Below are 22,223 nucleotides of genomic sequence, written 5' to 3' on the forward strand. Positions count from 1 at the left end.
TCACCCCAAAGCCACTAAATACCATGACATATTCGGTGACTATACATAATGCATGCACATCTGGAGGCCTGGCTTCCTCTATTACACACAAATTTTGCACTCATTCCAAACGTGCCCGAGGAGGGTTGCTGCAAAATTTAAATAAATCCAGACAACCTTTCTTAAAGCGGTCCAAGTGATGAATGGTAAGTAATGTCATACCACATGCATTGGCACACACGTTTGTTGAGGGATTTAGAATTCCTGCAGCTGGGGAATTAGAATTATTTTACAACGCGCTTAAAACAAGATTCTTTACAGAAAAGATATCAGAGCTCGAATTTCTTGGTTCCATCACTGCTCCTATGGGCCACTGACGTGCTGAATAAGGCCCACAAGTGGTCATAAATTCTGCTTAAGTAGTACTGTTGCAATTCTAATAGTTTTGTTTAACATATTCCATTAATAACATGATCACGAACTTATTAAACCATATTTCACCTCTTATTCCAGCCCAGCTTCCCTGAGATTGCATTAATATTCTACCAAGTTAAAATAACATTAAATTTTGTATAATATGGGGATATATCCCCCTTCAATAATTTTGATAGAAACACACAGTATTTTATAATGTACACAAAGTACAAAATGCTAAACCTTTAATGCCACTGGGAAAGGGTGGGTGTGGCAGGGTGTGGGGGGGGGGGGCGGGGAAGGGGTATTAAGCTGTCATCTGCTGGGATATCATTTGCCTACAATCTGCATTTGAATACATCAATTCAGAAACAGGCCATTTAGCCCATCGAGTCTGCACTGAAACCTTAAAAAAAAGAGAGACATATAACTCCAACCCCATAACCCCTCATTTACCATGGCTAAATCCACCTGGCCTGCACATTCCTGGAAACCATGGGGTAATGTGCCATAGCAGTACACTGAAACTACCACCCATAACTGGGTCAGATCACAAAGGGTAATTATTTGCAGTGCATGGGGAATGAAATACAATGCCTTTGGAGGAAAAATAGTAGTGCCACAGTTAACCAACAATGAAGGACTAAGAATTATTCTGTCCTGAGATCATGATCAAAGAATCTTTACTTTACTGAACATATCTTTTTAACAAGTGAACATTAAACCATTAATGAAGGTAGGTATTTGATAATTTTTAAAAAATAGCTCCACTAGCAACACATGCCAACAGAGTGAAGATCTGGCCCAATACTGATGATCATGTACAGTCCCTTATAGGGGAGCACTCTGACAATCCCCTTGGTGCAAAAACCATTTAAATAAATACCTAAGTAATAAATTAGACTTTAACAATGATGAATGATATTTGGACAATTTTGGAGGTTAGTAGCGAACTGCCTCTAACTTCTGTTATCCTAAATGCAAGATCCTGAACAGAGACATTAGCAGAAATATTTAGAGGTTAAGAGAAATCCCTTTGTATGGAAATGGGAATCTGGGAATTTGCAAATTGGGCAAATAGACAGCTTGATGTGACACAAGCACAATGGAGCAAATGATTTTCTTCAACGCTTTTTCTATTTTCATTTCAATCCCTTCAAAAGGGGAGGAAAAAAAAGTAGCTAGAAATTGCAATTGTTTTCTTTCATTTTGTATGTGTGCAACAAATCATGACTCAACAATGCAACCGTTCAGATAAATAAACAGAAAAGTATTTCAAAAAACCAGAATATACTTGGCGCGACTGTTTGACACAAATTATTACGGAACAGAAAGAAATGGAAAACTGAGTCAGTAGTAAGGATGTATTAAGCCAATGTTATTGGAAAGAGATCAGATCAGCAATTACGTATATTTCCACTTGTAATTTAATTGCTGTTAATTGAAAAATCACATAACGTGGCTTCGATAATACTTGGAACCACTTTAAAACTTCTTTAATATTTTAAAAAGAAACACATGCTGGAGAGACACTCATAATATTCACACAAAAATCTCAACAGCAATTTATGTGTCCCTAAGGATACATTGTACTAATCACCAGCAAGAGATTGTCTGCTCAATGCCTGTGAAAAACTATCTGGTATGTACAGGTGTGAGACAAATTCTCATTCTATTTTCAATTTTAACCTGACTAATCATGACCACTACGCAAAGCATATTTCCTTTATAATTAATTTAGGGAGGCAGGCATTACTGGCTGGGCCAGCATTTATTGTCTATCCCTAATTGCCATTGATAAGATGGTGGTGAGTTGCTCCCTGAACTGCAGCAGTCTTATTTGGAATAGCTGCACCTACAATGCCATTAGTGAAGTAGTTCCAGGTTTCTGACTCTGACTCTGTCTCTGTAGAAACAATGATATATTTCCATATCAAGACTGCCATTTACTTGGAGGGGAACTTGTAGGTGGTGGCATTCCTATGTAGCTGCTGTCCATGTCCTTCTAGATGGTAGTGGTCATGGATTTGGAAGATGGTAAGGAGCCTTGGTCAATTTGCAGTGGATCTTGCAGATGCTGCTACTGAGCGTTGATGATGGAGCGACTGTGCTTGTGGATGTGAGCTTTGACCTCAATGGTATCAGGTTTCTTGCATGTTGTTAGAGCTGCATTCATCCAAGCAAGTGGGGATTGTTTCAGCACATTCCTGACATGTGTCTTAAGGATGGTGGTCAGGCTTTGAGGAGTCAGATGGTGAACTACTTGCTACAGTCGTAGTTACAGCCAATGCTTTACTATCTCGGGTGTTGAAGTAGTGGTTTTCACCTTGCTCTTTTGTTCTAATGAGAACAATGCCCTGCTTCCCAGATTTGAAGATGCCAGTGTTGGACTGGGGTGTACAAAGTTAAAAATCACACAACATCAGGTTATAGATTTTTAACAAAGTTAAAAATCACACAAGTTTACATGGGAGCACTATCTTTCAGATCGCTGCTCCTTCATCAGGTGGTTGTGCACAATTGTAAAACACAGAATTTGTGGCAAAAGTTTACTGTGTGATGTAACTGAAATTATATATTGAAAAATACCTTGACCGTTTGTTGAGTCTCTCATCTGTTGGAATGACCATGTTAGTTTCACTTCTTTCATATGTAAATCACAAAACATTTTTTAAAAAGTTACATTCTCAGGTTAACTGTAACAATTGGTGTCAGCCCAGATAATGTGTTGAAGGTGTTAGCCCCCTGAATACTGTTGTCTGTGCTATAATATTTAGACTGATTCTAATCTAAAAAATTAGTTAAAAGAGTCTTACATGGATTCATGCAGCCTTTGAGCAAAGTACAAATTCACCCCACAAACACGTGCGTGTGTCTCTTTCTCTCTGGGCTGGGGGGGTTGTGAGTGTCTGTGTCTGTGTGTGTGAGTGTGTGAGTGTGTGAGAGAGAGAGAGAGAGAGAGAGAAAATGAGATTGTAAAGGGGTCTAAGTCTGTGAGACGCTGCATGTGAGAGTATGGGAGTGTGTCTCTCTGTAGGAGCGTGTATGTGAATGTAAAGAGCTCGAAGTCTGTGAGGGGGTGCATGTGAGTGTGGGTCTCTGTAGGAGTGTGTTGCGCATGTCTGTGTACAGGAGTTTGTGTGTGTGTGTGCGCGCGCGCGTGTGTGTGAGAGAGAATGCGAGAGAGAGTGCGAGAGTGTGAGTGAGTGCGAGAGAGCGAGAGAGAGAGAGAGCGCGAGAGAGAGCGCGAGAGAGTGCGAGAGTGAAAGGGTCTAAGTTTGTGAGAGGGTGCATGTGAGTGTGTGTCTCTCTGAGGAGTGTGCGTGAGTGCCTGTGTGTGCATGTGTGTGCGCACATGCGTAGGAGTGCCTGTGTGTGTACAGTGCAATGGTGGTCACCTGTAGTGTGACATGAACCCAAGATCCCAGTAGAGGCCCTCACAATGGGTACTGAACTTAGCTATCAGTCTTTGCTCGGCCACTTTTCACTGCTGCCTGTCCCGAAGTCCGCCTTGGAGGATGGTCACCCATAGGTCCGAAGTTGAATGTCCTGGACCGCTGAAGTGTTCTCCAACTGGGAGGGAACACTCCTGTCTGTTGATTGTTGTGCAGTGCCCATTCATCCATTGCCGTAGCCTCTGCTCGGTTTCGCCAATGCACCATGCCTCAGGGCATCCTTGCCTGCAGCCTATGAGATACAGTCACATGCATACCTGCTACTAACATGGTGGGAGGTGTCCCCACATTTAATGGTGATATCCATGTCCATACTCTGACACGTCTTGCAGCGCCTACTGTGACAGGGTTGTATGGAGTTGCCCTGAAAGTCGGACAGTTTGCTACGAACAATGATCTGTTTGAGATTTGGTGGTTGCTTAAAGGTGAGAAACGAAGGGTGTGGGGAAGGTCTGGGCGAGGTGCTCATCCTCATTGATAATGTGTTGCAGGTCACGAAGAACATGGTGTAGTTTTTCGGTTCCTGGGAAGTACTGGACAAAGAACGGTACCCTGTCGGTTGCAGCACGTATCTGTCTCCTGAGGAGGTCATTACGGGTCATTACGTCGGAACTGGTGGTTGATGAGTTGAGCATCGTACCCCATTTTTATGAGAGCATCCGAGTACTCATCACATTCCTCCTCATCTGAACAGATCTGGTATACACGTAGGGCTTGTCCATTGGGGATGGCTGTTTGGGTGGAAGCTGGAGAAGTGTAGCATTGTGAGGTTGTCTGTGGGTTTGCGGTAGAGTGTGGTGCTGAGGCACCCATCCTTGATGGAGATGCATGTGTCCAAGAATGAGACAGACAGTCGAGAGTAGTCCATAGTGAGTTTGATAGTGGGATGAAACTTGTTGATATCACGGTGTAGTTTTATCACTGACTTCTCATCATGGGTCCAGAGGAGGAATACGTTGTCAATGTACCTGGTGTCTAGTGTTAATTGGAGATCCTGCATAGAGAAGAAGTCTTGTTCAAACTGGTGCATGAAAATGTTGGCATATTGGGGTGCAAATTTGGTCCCCATGGCTGGATGAAGAACTGGCTGTCAAAGGTGAAGATGTTGTGACCGAGGATAAAGCAGATGAGTTGTAGGATGGTGTTTGGAGATTGGCAGTTGTTGGTGTTAAGTGCTGAGGCTGTTGCCGCGATGCCATCATTGTGAGAGATGCTGGTGTAGAGTGCAGAAACATCCATTGTGACGAGGAATGTTCCTGGTTTAATTGGCCCATGGGCGCTGAGTTTCTGTAGGAAATCTGTAATGTTGTGACAGAAGCTGATTGTACAGGGGATCCCCAGCTTCTGTTGCGACACTACACTGATGGCATCGCGGCAACAGTCTCAGTACTCAACACCAACAACTGCCAATCTTCGAACACCATCCTCCAAATCATCTGCTTTAGCCTCGATCACAACGTCTTCAACTTTGACAACCAGTCCTTCATCCAGACACATTGACCAGCCATAGGGACCAAATTTGCACCCCAATATGCCAACATCTTCATGTACAGGTTTGAACAAGACTTCTTCTCTACGCAGGATGTCCAACCAACACTATACATCAGGTACATTGATGATATTTTCTTCCTCTGGACCCATGGCGAGGAGTCACTGTTAAAATTACACAGTGATATCAACACAGTTCATCCCACCATCAAACTCACCTTGGACTATTCTGTACTATCTGATCATTATTGGACACGTGCGTCTCCATCAAGGATGGGCGCCTCAGCACTACAGTCTATCGCAAACCCACAGACAACCTCACAATGTTACACTTCTCCAGCTTCCACCCAAAACATATTAAAACAGCCATTCCCAATGGACAAGTCCTACGCATACACCAGATCTGTTCAGATGAGGAGGAACGTGACAGGCAGTTAGGAGTACTCAGGGATGCCCTCATAAGAATGGGGTACGATGCTCAACTCATTGACCGCCAGTTCCGATGTGCCACAGCAAGGAACTGCAATGACCTCCTCAAGAGACAGACACGAGCTGCAACTGGCAGGGTACCCTTCGTTGTTCAGTACTTCCCAAGAGCCGAAAACTACGCCATGTTCTTCGTGACCTGCAACACGTCATCAATGAGGATGAGCACCTTGCCAAGACCTTCCCCACACCTCCACTGCTTGCCTTTAAACAACTGCCAAACCTCAAACAGATCATTGTTCGTAGCAAATTGCCCGGCTCTCAGGACAACTCCATACAACCCTGTTGCGATAGGCGCTGCGTGACGTGTCAGAGGGTGGACATGGATACCACCATTACGCATGGGGACAACTCCCACCATGTACATGGCAGGTACTCATGTGACACACCCAATGTTGTCTATCTCATACACTGCAGGCAAGGATGCCCGGAGGCATGGTACATTGGGGAAACCGAGCAGAGACTACGGCAACGGATGAATGGGCACCGCACAACAATCAACAGGCAGGAGGGTTCCCTCCCAGTTGGGGAACACTTCAGTCGTCCAGGACATTCGACCTCGTACCTTTGGGTGACCATCCACCAAGGTGGGACAGGCAGCAATGAAAAGTGGCTGAGCAGAGGCTGATAGCTAAGTTCGGCACCCATAGGGAGGGCTTCAACCGGGACCTTGGGTTCATGTCACACTATAGGTGACCACCATTGCACTATACACACAGACACTCTCACAGACTTAGACCCCATTACACTCACACATATACACTCTCGCTCACAGACACTCACAACCCTCCACACCAGACAAACACACACACCCACATGCACACACACATATATGTTTTTGGGATGAATTTGTACTTGCAGAGTTACATTGTACTCTGCTCAAAAACTGCATGAATTCATGTAAGATTCTGTTAATTCATTTTTCAAATTAGCATCAGTCTTAACATTATGGCACAGACAACAGCACACAGGGGGCTAACACCTTCAACATATTATCTGCGCTGACACCAATTGTTACAGTTAACCCGAGAATGTAACTTTTTAAAAGTTTTGTGATTTACATATGAAAGAAGTGAAACTAACATGGTCATTCTAACAGATGTGAGACTTAACAAACAATCAAGGTATTCTTCAATGTATAATTTCAGTTACATCACACTTTTGCTATAAATTCTGTGCCTTACAATTGTGTACTCCACAACCACCTGACGAAGGAGCAGTGCTTCAAAAGCTAGTGCTTCCAATTAAACCTGTTTGATTATAACCTGGTGTTGTGTGACTTTTCAAACTCTGCTTCCCAGAGATACCAATATCAGCCATGGCAATATGACAGAACAAATGGCTCACTAATTTAGAAAATTCAATAATAAGACTGATCACAAATTAAATGCAAGGTGCAATTTTAACTGATCTACGTTTCAGTTGTGAGTAACTAAACCGGACGGATTAATTTTGTTGTCACAGCACAAGTATGAGTATCAAAAGCTGGAGGTGAGCGACATGGTGATTCAGTGGTTAGCAGTACTGCCTCACAGTATCGCAGACATGGGTTCGATTCCACCCTTGGGCAATGGTCTGTGTGGAGTTTGCACATTCTTCTCATGTCTGTGTGGGTTTGCTCTGGGTGCTCCAGTTTCCTCCCACGGTTCAAAGATGTGCACGTTAGATGGGCTGGCCATGCTAAATTGTGTCCAGGTCTGTGAAGTTTAGGTGGATTAGCCATGGAAAATGCAGGGTTATTGGAATAGGGTTAGAGATAGATCTGAGTGCAATGCTGTTCAGAGGGCCAATGTGGACTTGATGTGCTAATTGGTCTGCTTGCACACTGTAGGGATGCTTTGGTTCTATGTGCAATCTTGACTGCCTTTAATCAAGGCTGGTATCCAATTAAGGAACAGGAAATTCAACGTTTCGGGCCAGAGCCCTTCATCAGGAATGAGGAGAGGGTGCCAGGCAGGCTAAGATAAAAGGTAGGGAGGAGGGACTTGGGGGAGGGGCGATGGAGATATGATAGGTGGAAGGAGGTCAAGGTGAGGGTGATAGGCCGGAGTGGGGTGGGGGGGCGGAGAGGTCAGGAAGAAGATTGCAGGTTAGGAGGGCGGTGCTGAATTCGAGGGAATCGACTGAGACAAGGTGGGGGGAGAGGAAATGAGGAAACTGGAGAAATCTGAGTTCATCCCTTGTGGTTGGAGGGTTCCCAGGCGGAAGATGAGGCGCTCTTCCTCCAACTGTCGTGTTGTTATGTTCTGGAGTGACAAGGGAGTCACGAAGGGAGTGGTAGAGGTGTTTCCTGAAGCGTACCGCAGAGGTGTTCCCTGAAGCGTTCCGCAAAGACCACTCCCTTCGTGACTCCCTCGTCAGGTCCACACCCCCCACCAACCCAACCTCCACTCCTGGCACCTTCCCCTGCAACCGCAGGAAATGCAAAACTTGCGCCCACACCTCCTCCCTTACTTCTCTCCAAGGCCCCAAGGGATCCTTCTATATCCGCCACAAATTCACCTACACCTCCACACACATCATCTATTGCATCCGCTGCACCCGATGTGGCCTCCTCTATATTGGGGAGACAGGCCGCCTACTTGCGGAACGCTTCGGGGAACACCTCTGGGACGCCCGGACCGACCAACCCAACCACCCCGTGGCTCAATACTTTAACTCTCCCTCCCACTCCACTGAGGACATGCAGGTCCTTGGACTCCTCCATCGCCAGAACATAACAACACGACAGTTGGAGGAAGAGCGCCTCATCTTCCGTCTGGGAACCCTCCAACCACAAGGGATGAACTTAGATTTCTCCAGTTTCCTCATTTCCCCTCCCCCCACCTTGTCTCAGTCGAGTCCCTCGAATTCAGCACCGCCCTCCTAACCTGCAATCTTCTTCCTGACCTCTCCGCCCCCACCCCACTCCGGCCTATCACCCTCACCTTGACCTCTTTCCACCTATCACATCTCCATCACCCCTCCCCCAAGTCCCTCTTCCCTACCTTTTATCTTAACCTGCCTGGCACCCTCTCCTCATTCCTGATGAAGGGGTCTGGCCCGAAACATCGAATTTCCTGTTCCTTGGATGCTGCCTGACCTGCTGTGCTTTAACCAGCAACACATTTTCAGCTCTGATCTCCAGCATCTGCAGACCTCACTTTTTACTGGTATCCAATTAAGAATGGAGGTCAGTCCTGAAGTGTTGGCTTCCTTAATAGATCCATATTTCAGCAGCCTCACCACAATCAGTGCGGGCCATTGATGAGGCTATAGCTGCACAGGGGACGAGACATCCTAAACTTTCTTTGAAGAAGACTGACAGATGCCAGGACTTTGAAAATCATGAGGGATAGACCAGCTAGCACTGACGGTATCATTGACAAAATGTCAGCTCTGCTATTGGAACCCTCTGCATGGGCCAATGAGTGCCGATACAGAAGTGGGCTTATCTCACCATCCTTTAGGAGGTGACTTGGTTTCACTGAGCCACGTGACCAATTAATCTCATTGCCATTTACGGCAATATGGCACGGCGATGAGGAAGACATCAGGCATCCCTCCTGCACATTCCAATCCCATCCCTCACTATCCAAAAGGGCCAAAAAAGGCCCAAAGACTCCGGCCTAGAATTTTGGAATTTTGACTTGCCAGCACGACGTATAAACATATTTTCAAGTTTAAAATAATCAAGCTTTTGGTTAAGCTCATTAAGAGATGCAGATGTTTCTTCTGCCCAACCTTTTTAATTTTAAGGTGCAGCAGTAAAAACCTGCAATTATGTCGTTATTCAAATTTTGAAATGATTGGCAAATGTGGGGTTCTGCTTTATTTCCTCAGTAAACTCTTTACTTGTTGGGGTCCTTGATAGTCCCAGTGATGCCCCAAATGATATATTATTTATTACATTAATGCAGTATTTAAAGTTTGAGCCATCAAGTTTGAGACATAAACCAAAGATTCACCAATAACGTTTAATGCAGATAGTGAGTGGGGTTCAGGAAAGTGGAAACAGGGACTCTTCGCCAATCAAGAAATCTCCTCAGTACAGTCAGAAAATAGTTTTCTTTCAGCTGCACTATTTTAGAGAGATCTTGATACAATTTCATTCTCACAAGGCCACTTCTCGGGCATGCAATCCATAGCAGTTCTAGAATCTTCCAGCAAATAATTCATGCAAATAACACTACATAACTAAAAACAAACTTACAGGATTGTCGATATACAGCATGGAATACTTCGATGTCCATGGTACCTTTCGTGCCTCCACTAGATTTGAGCATGTAAAATTTGTAAAAAAAAAATTAAAGTTAGCAAGCATACCTCATTGAATTTAAACTTGAAAAAAACCTCTTCTTCAGCGATAGCTGTTCAATGCCAATAAAATTGTCAAGTCTTTACATTTTAAATGAAGGTTTGACCAAATCGCTTTGAGGACTTATACATGAACTGAAGATGGGAACCCATTTGTGCATCCAGTGATGTGCTGTTACGCCACCATTTCAAAAATATTAAATAATCCATGGGTTAAAGCAGTGGTAAGGGAAGAATAACTAAGATAACTATCACCAGAGAAAAGGTATGAGGAAATCTAATTGGGCAAAAGGCTAATAAGTCCCCTGGACTGGATGGGTTGCATCCTAAGATTTTTAAAGGAACTAACTGCAGGAGACATTGGATGCACTTCTTGTAATCTTCCAAGAATCCTTACATTCTGGAAAAGTTCCACAGTACTGGAAAACTACCAATTGAACACCCTGATTCAAAAAGAGACACAAAATAGAGGTAACTAGACACCAATTAGTTTAACATCTCTGTCACTGGGGAAGTGCTATAAAGGGTGTAATAGCAAAGCATTTAGACATACATGAAGCATGGCTTCAAGAAGGGGAAATCAGGTCTGAAAAGATTAGATTTCTTGGAAGAGGTAATAAACTGGTAGGTAAAGAGAAATTCATAGGTATAACAGTTGGATTTCCAAAAGGTATTTTAAGAAGTTGCTATACATTAGGCAATTTATAAGATGAAAGTCTATAGTATTGAATGTAATATGCATCAGGCAGCACGGTGGCTCAGTGGTTAGCACTGCTGCCCCACAGCACCAGGATCCCAGGTTCAATTCCAGCCTCGGGCGACTGTGTGTGTGGAGTTTGCACATCCTCCCTGTGTCTGCGTGGGTTTCCTCCAGCTGCTCCGGTTTCCTCCCACAGTCCAAAGATGTGCAGGTCAGGTGAATGGGCCATGCTAAATTGCCCACAGTGTTAGGTGCATTAGTCAGAAGGAAATGGGTCTGGGTGGGTTACTCTTCGGAGGGTCGGTGTGAACTTGTTGGACCAAATGCTGTAGGGAACCTATCTAATTAGCATGGATAAAAGATTGGCTGTCCAACAGGAAAGAGAGAGTTGGGATAAAGGGGGCATTTTGAGGATGCTAACCTGGAATTAGTGGTGTGCCAAAGGGCTCAGTGCTGGGAGCACAATTAATTACAATATGTATTAATGACTTGGATGAGGAAAGTGAATGTACTATAGCCAAGATTTCAGATGACACAAAAATAGATGAGAAGGCAAATGGTGAGGATGAAACAAAGAATCTGCAGAGGGATTCAAACAGATTAAATAACTTATAAAGTTGACAGTCGCAATGTAATGTGGGAAAATATGAGGTTATGCATTTTGGCAGGAAAAATAGAAGAGATGATTACTATTTAAATGGAGACAGACTTCAGAAAGATACAAAACAGAGGGATTTGGAAGTGCTCATCTGTGAATCACGAAAAGATATCATACAAATTTAGTGGGTAATAGCAAAAGCAAATGAATTGTTGGCATTTATTTCAAAGGGAAATATTGCTGCAAGTATACAACCCATGAATCAGATGTGAATACTGTGACAAGTGTGGTCCCTTTATCTAAGGAATGACATCCTGACACTGACGGCAGTCCAGAGAAGTTCTCACTCACTTGATTAAGGACGTGGAGAGGTTGAATAGATTGGATCTGTGCTCATTCAGGTTTAGAAGAATGGGAGATGACCTTATTGAAACCTGTAACGTGCTTAGGGAACTTGACATATTAAATGTGGATAAGTTGTTCCTGCTTCTGGGAGAGTCTTAAACCAGAGGACATAATCTGAGAGCAACGGGTCACCCACTTAAGATTGAGATGAGGAGGAATTTCAAAGAGTAATGAATCTGCGGAATTCTTTACCACAGAGGGCTGTCGAGGTTGAATCATTATGTATATTCAAGACTAAGACAGGTGCATGTTTAATCAGTAAGGGAATCAGGGTTATGGGGAAAAGATAGAAAAGTGGAGGTGAGGATTATATGATTAACCGTGGTCTATGGCAGAACAGATTTTATAGGTTGAATGGCTTCATTGTGTCTTATGGCCTTAATTTCACTATATACTTTTATTTGAAGTTACTGTGCACAAGTACACGTTGGCATTAGCAATCTGAAATTTCTTTATGTGGTTGGATGGTTGTCTTGCTAACAGTTGAACTGTTGAAGGCAGTTTCTTCTCTTTTAGAATTTTTCCAAAATTCCACTAATGATATTTTACCGGAATGTAATTTCTACTTTCTCAAGAAAGAAAAATATAAGTTTTCAAGAGCAAAAATGCACAACACTGGTTTACTTTTACAAGCAAGAAGCTTTACATTTGTAGTCTGGAGTTGTTCAGAGATTGATAGAATCCCTACAGTGGGGAGACTGGTGCACACTGACCCTCCAAAGAGTAACTGACCCAGACCCATTCCCCTACCTATTAATTTACATTTATCCATGACTAATGCACCTAACCCATACATCCCTGAACACTATGGGCAATTTAGCACTGCCAATTCACCTGACCTGCACATCTTTGCACTGTGGGAAAAAAACGAAGCACCCGGAATAAACCCACACAGACGCGGAGAGAATGTTGCCAGAGGCTGGAATCGAACCTGGGTCCCTAGCGCTGTGAGGCAGCAGTGTTAACCACTGAACCAGATTCATTTCACTGAATGGCGGAACAGACTTGTTGGGTCAAATGGCCTACTTTTGCTCCTATCACTTTTGGTTGATCCATAGTCTAAGGCCCATGGTAAAGTCAACTCTGCCTAATCTCACAAAGAAAGTGGCTGTCAAGAACAGAAAGAGCAGCAAAGGCCAGATCACCTGATGAATTTCAATACCAACATGTTTAAAGCAATCTGGAAATAAAGAAATGTTTCATGTGCGGCAAACTCCAAATGTAAAACAAAGACTTTCATAAAGATTCAATTGTAACCGGAACATGCAGGTCCAGGTTCATTTCTGCATGTAAAATTCTCTAATGTAGAGCATTACTGGATATATTACAGCCAGTATTAAGCTATGTACAGATACAACTAAGTCCTACATTCTTACATGAGTAAGTTAATGAACATGGAAGAACTTGAAATAACATTACACCCATTAGTAGTAAAGCATTGCTATCCCACAATGCCAGCAACCACGGCTTTCGAGCGCAATTATAATTGACACTTTCTCAAAAATAGACTTGGAGAAGGGAAGTGAAAGTCAATTTTTCACCCATCTAAACCTCAAAATAAATGAAAATTCATATCACTACCACTTCTGTGCCTGGGCCAAGTACAAGTAAAAAACATGCACATTCTCAAAAAAAAGTTGCTCACTTCCTGAACCACATAATTAAAACTACAGCATTCTCATCAATTAGCAACTTAAATGCATTTCAGCTTAGCATATCACATTTCAACAGGAAACAGTAATTCAAAGTAAATTGACAAGTCCAAACAAATGATTTTTTTAAAAAAAATAACTGAATGGCCACTTCAAAGCATTCATGGAAAGAAAAGGGTTACTTCACAGGAAGAACAACAGTTAGACATAGGGATATAGAGTCAATATATCCACCTTATAACATCAAAGCTGTACTTACATGTAAGATTTTTAGTGACAACATATGGCCCATGCTCAACAAATAGCCCAAACAATGATGAGCCTCCAGGGCCACCTTGAAGCCAGAGCAATACAGGGGCAGTCTGTGGAAGTGACTGTAAAGGCACACAGAGTTAGCATTAGATTACAAGTAAATGAACCAAAATGATGAATGGCATGGGGTCTGGGGAAATGCTGCAAGAATTGGGAGGGAATAAAATGATTGTACAACATTAAAACTTATTCAAAATTGCGTCTATGCAGGGGATAAAATAACAGCTTTACTTCAAAATAAACTCAAAAGATGATGAATAGGAACAAATAACAAGTTTAATATGTGACCTGGTGGGGAAAGTGCAATGAATAAGGGAGCCTTTATAGGCTCTGTAAGCTTCGGAGCCTTTCAAAGTCAGGGAGGAAGGGGTAGATCATAGCGTATGGTCAATGATTAGAATTTTATTGGGTCCAGTAGAACTGTAAAATCAACCAACAGCTGGTCTCAAAAGAAATCTTGCACTGCAAGATGAAAATCACACTCTGATAAAGGAGTTGTTTTTAAATGATTTCAGCTGTGTTTTTATGGATCAGATTGAAGGGTGCTAGTTCTGTTGAATGAAATATTTCTCTTTATCACCTGTGTTCATCCTCCAGCCAAAAAGCACTACTTGCGCAGTTTAAGGTATGCATCAAGAATCTCCAGTTTTAGTTTAACCTCTGTCAGAACTCCAAGAGCATGTTCTACTCACCCTGGGGAGTTTTCCACAGATACTGTGGAGTATGCCCAAATGATTCTTCATCTAATGAGTTTTCTGTGTTTCAGTACGTCCATTAAGATTTTAAGATGGCCCTGAACTCAATACACATTGGAATCATACAACTGCTTTTCCTCCATTAGGAAAAAATGCAGTTCAACCTGGTTTACAGGGTTAAGATAATCATGTAGTTATAGCAGATAGCCACACAAAAAAAGACATGCATTTATATTAAATTATGCAACAGTCAGGTGACCTAAAGTGCTTTACAGCCAATCAAGTAGCTTTAAAGTGTAGGCATTGCGAAAATGCAATAACTAATGTGCATTTAGTTAGGTTCTACAAACAGTAAATATGATATTGATCAGATTATTTTACTGATGATGGGTGGCCACAGCACCAGGGGAAAAACAATCTCTACTTTTTTTCCAATAGCATCTTGGAATCTTTTATACACACCTAAAAAATATAAATATGACCATGTTTTAGTGTCTCATCCAAAATAATAGATAGTGGATAGAATTAGGGGAAGTGCAGGCTTAGCAACTCCCTTCCATGTTAAAGTACCCAGCACACATGCAAAACTACAGCATAACACAAAAAGGAACAGAGAGAGCAAAGTTAGAAGCAAAACGTGACAGACGCAGAGATAAGAAGTGAAACAAAAGCTGTTAAGTCAGAGACCATACGCTCCAACTCTGCTTCAGAAATACAGCAGGGAATTCTATAATAATCTATTTAAATTTTTAAGCACAGCATTCAAATCTTGTATCTACAAGAAGATCAAGCCACCACCGGCATCTCCCCTCACTGGGTTCCCCATGGTTGCTGCAAGCACAACTCAATGCCACACCAAGATTAACCTGGTGAGGTTTAACTTTCTGATATACTGATGTATTGCGAAGCAATGCTCCACACTGCCATCTGTCTGAAACAAGATTCCCATCGGTCCAACATCCTCCAGAATTTTCTGACAACTTCTGTTCAACATCATTATTTGAAACAAAAGCCACTGAACAATTACTGTTGCCATCAGCTTTCTTCTAATGTTTTTAGATGGTTTCTCATTAGTTGATATTACATACTTCAACAAATATTATTTACACCTTGATTTCCCCTAATGTCTACGTGTCTCTCACTATCTCTCCACTATGTTGCTCCCTCTGTTGGCTCTTCTGTAACAGCCGCTTCACTTTCACCCTGTTCATATTCTGCAACTCTTGTGTCTGATCACTTCTCTATCATTTATGCCTCATTTCTATCCATTTCCCAACTGTTATTTAATTTCTCACTGTTGCTCTGTAGCTGCCACTTTTAAACTTTCTATCTGCACTCTGCACTGTCCTCGGTGGCTTCCTACATCCTTTCAAGTTCCCTTTGATAGCTTTGGTCACTTTGCCACCCCTAGCAGCTCCCCTCTCTGGGCACACCATGGTTCTGTGTAACCTAAAATTTTGAAAAGCAGGAAATTTCACAAACAAGACAATTTTTAATCAGCTTCTACCACTTTGCACTATTCCTCAGTGGAACAGTCGAAAAACCTTTTTATTATTAAAAAAAAAGCAAATTCTCTGGTTCCTTTATTTCTTGGATGAAAAGCCCAGGTTTTGCCAGCCTTTCTCATGTGAACGATTAGTCTTGCAGCTCCATATCTCCTCCAGCACTTGTAAGCATTCCTTTAATCTTAGTGACCAGATACAGTATTCAAGGATACACTAAATTAAAGTCTACATTAGAGTGGGGCTGGAAAAGCATAGCAGCATTCGAGGAGCAGGAAAATCGATGTTTTGGGCAAAAGCCCTAGATGATAATTGTCATTGGTTTTGAAGATGCTGTCGAAGGAGTCGTGGTCAATTTCTGCAACATATCTTGCAGAAAGCGCACACCATCACTACTGAGCAATGGTGATGGAGAGAGTGAATGTTTGTCATTGTGGTGCCAATCAAATGGGCTGCTTTGTCCTAGATGGTGTCGAGCTAATCAGAGCTGCATTCACCCAGACAGGTATAGAATATTCCATCACACTCCTGACATGTGTACTGTAGGTAGTGGGCAGGCTTTGGTGAGTAAGGAGATGGGTTACTGCAGATTCCTAGTCTCTGACCTGCTCTTCTAACCACAGTACCAAATGGCTTATCCAGATCCCTATCCTGTAGCAATGCATTGCTACCACTCATTAGCATCATTATGTTTCTGTTAGAGTGAAAGGTAAGGCTGGTAGGATTAGAGAAAAATGGATGAATAAAGATATTGAACCTCTAGTCAGGAATAAAAAAAAATCATATATTAGATAGAGATAACTGGGTTAAAATGAATCTCTTGAACAGTACAGTGCAGAGGCATTCTTAAAGGGAAGCCAGGAAGGCAAAGAGATGATATGAGATAGCCCTGGCAAATAAAGTTAAGGATAATCCAGAGATTCTTACAGCTACATGAAGAGCAAGAGAGTAGTGTCCCTTAAAGATCAAAAAAGTAGCCTACGTTTTGAACCTCAGGAGATGGGAGAGATATTAAATTAATATTTCACATCAGTTATTACTGTGGGGAAAGAAATAAAGGTTAGAGAACTCAGGGAAATAAATGCTGATGTTTTGAAAACAGGACATTACAGAAAAGGAAGTGCTGGAAGTCTTAGAAAATATAAAAGATGGATAAATATCCAGGACCTCATCGAGTATATCCCTGGACGTTCTGGGACGGTAGGGAGGAAATTACAGGGGCCCTTGCAGAAATATTTCTATCATCTATAACTAGAGGTAAAGGTCTGGATGACTGAAGAATGGCTAGTGTTGTGCCTTTGTTTAAGGAGGGGTGTAAAGACAAGCCTGGGAATTATAGACCTGTGAGCCTGACTTTGGTGGTGGGTAAGGTAAGTTATTGGAAGTGAGTCTGAAAGATGGGATTTATATGCATTTGGAGAGGCAAGGAATTATTAGGGATAGTCAGCATGGTTTTATGTTAGAGAAAGCATGTTTAACAAACTTGATTGTGGTTTTTCAGGAAGTAACCAAGAAGTTTGATGGCATGGTTTACTTGGACTTTAGTAAAGCATGTTAGACTAATTAGTAAAGTTAGACCAGTGGATTTCAGGGTGAGCTGGCTGACTGGATACAAAACTGGCTTAAAATCAGGAGACTGAAAGTGATGGCGGCTCAGTGGTTAGCACTGCTGCCTCACAGTGCCAGGGTCCCGGGTTCGATTTTCGCCTCAGGCGACTTTGTGTGGAGTTTGCACATTCTCCCCTTGTCTGTGTGGGTTTCCTCCAGTGCTCTGGTTTCCTTCCACAATCCAAAAACGTGGAAGTCAGGTGAATTGGCCATGCTAAATTGCCCGTAGTGTTAGTTGCATTAGTCAGGGGTAAATATAGGGTAGGGGCATGGATCTGGGTGGATTACTGTTCGGGTCGGTGTGGACTTGTTGGGCCGAAGGACCCATTTCCATACCGTAGGGAATCTATACCTAACCAAAAAACCTCAAATTCTTGTTCAGCAAAAGAATCTATCTACGTCCGACTTCAAAATATTCAGAATCCCACCTCTACCACCACCTGAGGCAGAGAGCTTCAAATAAGAGAAAATCACATCTCATTTCTGGCCTAAAAAGATGACCTATAATTTTAAAATAGTGCTCCTAGTTCTGAATCCACCTACAACAGGAAACATCCTGTCCACGTCCACCTTGTGAAGATCTTATACACTTCAATCAAGTCACCTCTCATTCTTTGAAACCCCAGTAGAAACAACCAATTCATTCCAGGTATCAATCTAGTCTGAAACTTCCTCTGAACTGCCTCCAATGGATTTTCAGCTTTCGATGTGCTAATTAGATTAAACACAATATTAATCTATTGTGTCAGGTTAATGAAAAGGGTATGTCAATTATATAGCTAAATACAAATAGAAAGACAGAAAATGTCTAAGCAGAAAAGTTAAATTTGAAGTTCACAAGCTGAAGAGAATGGTGCTTTGAACAGTGATGACAAGTGTGTAGTTAACCATACTGCCCTCTGGAGGAAAGTTCAGCAAAACTGTGATGCTGAGGAGCTGGTGTTGGACTGGGGTGGACAAAGTTAAAAAAAAATCACAACACCAGTTTATAGACCAACAGGTTTATTTGGAAGCACTAACTTTCAGGGCGCCGCTCCTTCATCAGGTAACTAATGGGGCAGGATCATAAGACACAGAATTTATGGCAAAAGATCAGTGTCATGCAATTAAAACAATATATTGAACAAATTTAGATTGCAGTTTAGTCTGTCATCTTTTAGAATGGGTCGCAGGTTTTATTTATTGATATGAAAATCCCAGAACTTCTTTTAAGTCACATTCTCGAGATAACTTAAAGTTTCATTAAAAAAAAGTGACATCTCAGCTCAGACAATACATTAAAAGGTGTGAGGTTAAAGTCTGTCTGTTTCCCAATGTTGAGTCAGACTGGTTCTAACGCCAAAGTAGAAATTTATTAAATGCTATATGGATTGACTGCCTGCAGGTGGTGTGCTTTTTGAGATTAAAAAAAAGACTATCTACAAATACAATTTCACTTTTGTTGACGACATACTCAACATTGTCTTCCATCCATGAGAGTCAAGGTGGAGATATTCCAATTTTAGTATCTAACCTCACCATATCTATTTGGGAGTTTGTAATTTATCCTGTACTTCATCTACCTCATCAATCTGTACCACTCCAATTCAGAACAAACAAACTCATTTTGCTGGAACATAACTTTACATTACAAAAACTAACGCAACTCCATAATATCCAAGGCAAAACATTAGAAGTAATGAATTGCATGAAGCACTGTATAAATGTAAATTACTTCTGTACTTCAAAAACAAAATGGATCCAAATCCTTTAGTAGCCATGTTGTCAAAATCAAAAATTAAGTTGGGAAGTGTGCATCTGACCCCTACATCCCAATGTCCTGACACAAACCTAACATAGAAATTACCTGAGAAGGTTAAAATCTCCCAAGTCTCAGGACTTAGCTGGATAAATACCTCAGAAATATTACACTGCTTAATACCTGGTCTAACACAAATTAGCCAATGGAACTGAACTAGGTACCACAACTTACCCACCCCATCACACCACATCCTCCCCATCAAATATGACCCTCTCTTCTATCATTTGCACCTAGAACCAACCCTATCTCACTACTCCCTACCCCAAAAACCTGGCTGAACTACCGCCTAACCTGATCAGAAACAACCATGTCTCTTGCCACCATCATTCTCCAACTGACCCTCCCCTTAATCTTACCATCCTGATTCTCTTTCTGCCACGAATACTCACTCACCCCAATCCAAGTACACTCGTGAGCCAACTCTATCTCACCACCATCGCAAGCTGACCTGACTGCTCATCCATTCGCTTGTTCACCCACCCATTCCATGACACACAACCTTTAAAAACTTTGCTGGTTATAGCAGCTAATGTCATAAAAGGATCTCTGCTCAACCTTCTGCACGACGACTGCACTGGTCCACAAAGTGTTAGGGCAGATCTCAAACAATGACAAGACAGAATGCAGGAAAGAGATTGAGTGCTTAGCTGCCTGGTGTAAAAACAACAATTTTTCTATCAACAAAACAAAGAAGCTGGCCATTGACTTCAGGAAGTGGGGTGGAGGGCATGTGTCAATGGTGCTGAGGTGGAGATGGTTGAGAGTATCAAGCTCCTGGGAGTGATGATCACTAACAGTCTGTGCTGGTCCACAAACATTGATGCAATGGTCAAAGAAAGCACAACAAATGTTCCTACTTCCTCAGGAGGCTAAGGACATTTGGCATGACAAGAACTTTCACCAATTTTTATAGAAAACATTCTATTTGGATGCATCATGGTGCGGTTTGGCAACTGCTCTTCCCAAGACCGCAAGAAACTACAGGGAGTCGTGAATAGAGCCCAATCCATCACACAAACCAACCCCCATCCATAAACTCCATCTACTCTTCCCGCTGTGTTGGGAAAGCAACCAATATAATGAAATTTAAAAATCACACAACATCAGGTTATAGTCCAACATGATTATTTGGAAGCACTAGCTTTCGGAGCACTGTTCCTTCATTCACAATCACCTGATAAAGCAGCAGCACTCCAAAAGCTAGTGCTTCCAAATAAACCTGTTGGACTATAACCTAGTGCTGTGTGATTTTTTTTAAACTTCGTAAACCCCAGTCCAACACCGGCGTCTCCAAATCATGAATATAATCAAAGACTCCTCCATCCTGGCTATACTCTCTTCCACCCTCTTCTGTCAGGCAGAAAATACACAAGCTCGTGTACACGCACAAACAGATTCACGAACAGCTTCTTCCCTGCCGTTAGTAGACTTCTAAGTGGACCTCTGTAATTTTAAATTTAATGTTGATCTTGCTATTTATGCATCTTCTCTGCAGCGGTAACAGTGTATTCTTTGCTCTATTCTATTAAACGTTTGTATGGTATGATCTACCTGTACTGAACCCAAATCAAAACTTTTCACTGTGCCTAGGTACATGGGACAATAATCGATCAAATTAAATCAAATTAGAATCCTGACTGGAATATTGCAACATTGCGGCTGCAGAAATCTTCACAGGCAGTGGTGTGATGCACAGTATTGACATGGACTGGAAATGCTGGACCTTGAGCTTTGAGCTAGTTAAACTATTGGAATGCTACAAATACTGGCAGTGACCCTAGGATATGAAAGATATAATATTGTAAAGGGTTCCCATCTCTGGTCACTTCTAAGCTCATGGACATACTGAAATCTTGCCCATTTTGAGGGCTGCAGGCTCAGTAAAACATTTCAACAACAGAGACAGCACACAGTAAGGAAAATAACAATAATGGGCAAATTTTTTATCTATTCACCAAGCAAAGAGACATCGAGAAAGAAATAGTTCTGTTCTAAACGTTACCATAGTTCAAGGTTGACATTTTCTTCTTGCGTCAGCTGAAAATAATCTGCAAGTTATGAGTCCTAACTGTAAACGATAAGAGGCGTTATTTCCCAAAACTCTAACCCTCCCAGTTAAACATGCTGTTATAGCTGCCCCATGCATTCTGCAAGAGGATACATCCATCCAAAGTTCCAAATGATTAAACATTGACTTTACAGCGTTCCTTTTCCATCCTTTGAAATTTAGAATTTGGAGCAACGCAGTGGCTCAGTGGTTAGCATTGCTGCCTCACAGCACTATGTCCCCGGGTTCGAATCCAGCCTCTGGTGACTGTCTGTGTGGAGTTTGCACATTCTCCCCGTGTCTGCGTGGGTTTCATCCGGTAGCTCCAAAGATGTGCAGGTTAGGTGAATTATCCAGGCTAAATTGTCAGGGATGTGTAGGTTGGGTGCATTAGTCAGCTGTAAATATAGGATAATAGGGTTGGAGAATGGGTCTGGGTGGGTTACTCTTCAGAGGGTTGGCGTGAACCTGTTGGGCCGAACAGCCTGTTTCTACACTGTAGGGAATCTATGATTCCATGAATTTATACAAAGTCAGATTTATATATCAAAACTAAGTGCCCAAAAAAAATCCACAGTGAATGCTTGTTACACTCTTTCTGGAGTTTTATTTTGAGCAAGATATTTGGGTCATACACACCATTATGGATATTTACCTGTGCAGGGAAAAACCAGAAGAAAAGGTTGCTGTTGTAGATCTTATTCACTGTCAAAAGTCCAGAGTAGCTCTTCACAACTGGGCCTTCTAGTGGACCCACTAAACTCAACTCTCGAGCTGAAAAAAAG

General features: G+C 42.2%; 1 protein-coding gene across 2 annotated transcripts in view; it reads right to left on the reverse strand.

The window, feature by feature from the left end:
• The window catches only part of cpvl (carboxypeptidase vitellogenic like), a 105,135-nt gene that overhangs the window by 53,649 nt on the left and 29,263 nt on the right, over nt 1-22,223 (reverse strand). For both annotated transcript variants that reach the window (XM_060825362.1, XM_060825363.1), the window contains exons 3-5: nt 22,094-22,212; nt 13,733-13,847; nt 10,015-10,073 (exon numbers count right to left, since the gene is read on the reverse strand). In XM_060825362.1, coding sequence (XP_060681345.1) covers nt 10,015-10,073; nt 13,733-13,847; nt 22,094-22,212 — 293 coding nt within the window. The remainder of the gene's footprint in view (nt 1-10,014; nt 10,074-13,732; nt 13,848-22,093; nt 22,213-22,223) is intronic.

Source organism: Hemiscyllium ocellatum, chromosome 5 (genome assembly GCF_020745735.1).
Source record: "Hemiscyllium ocellatum isolate sHemOce1 chromosome 5, sHemOce1.pat.X.cur, whole genome shotgun sequence".
NCBI classification, from domain to species: Eukaryota; Metazoa; Chordata; class Chondrichthyes; order Orectolobiformes; family Hemiscylliidae; genus Hemiscyllium; species Hemiscyllium ocellatum.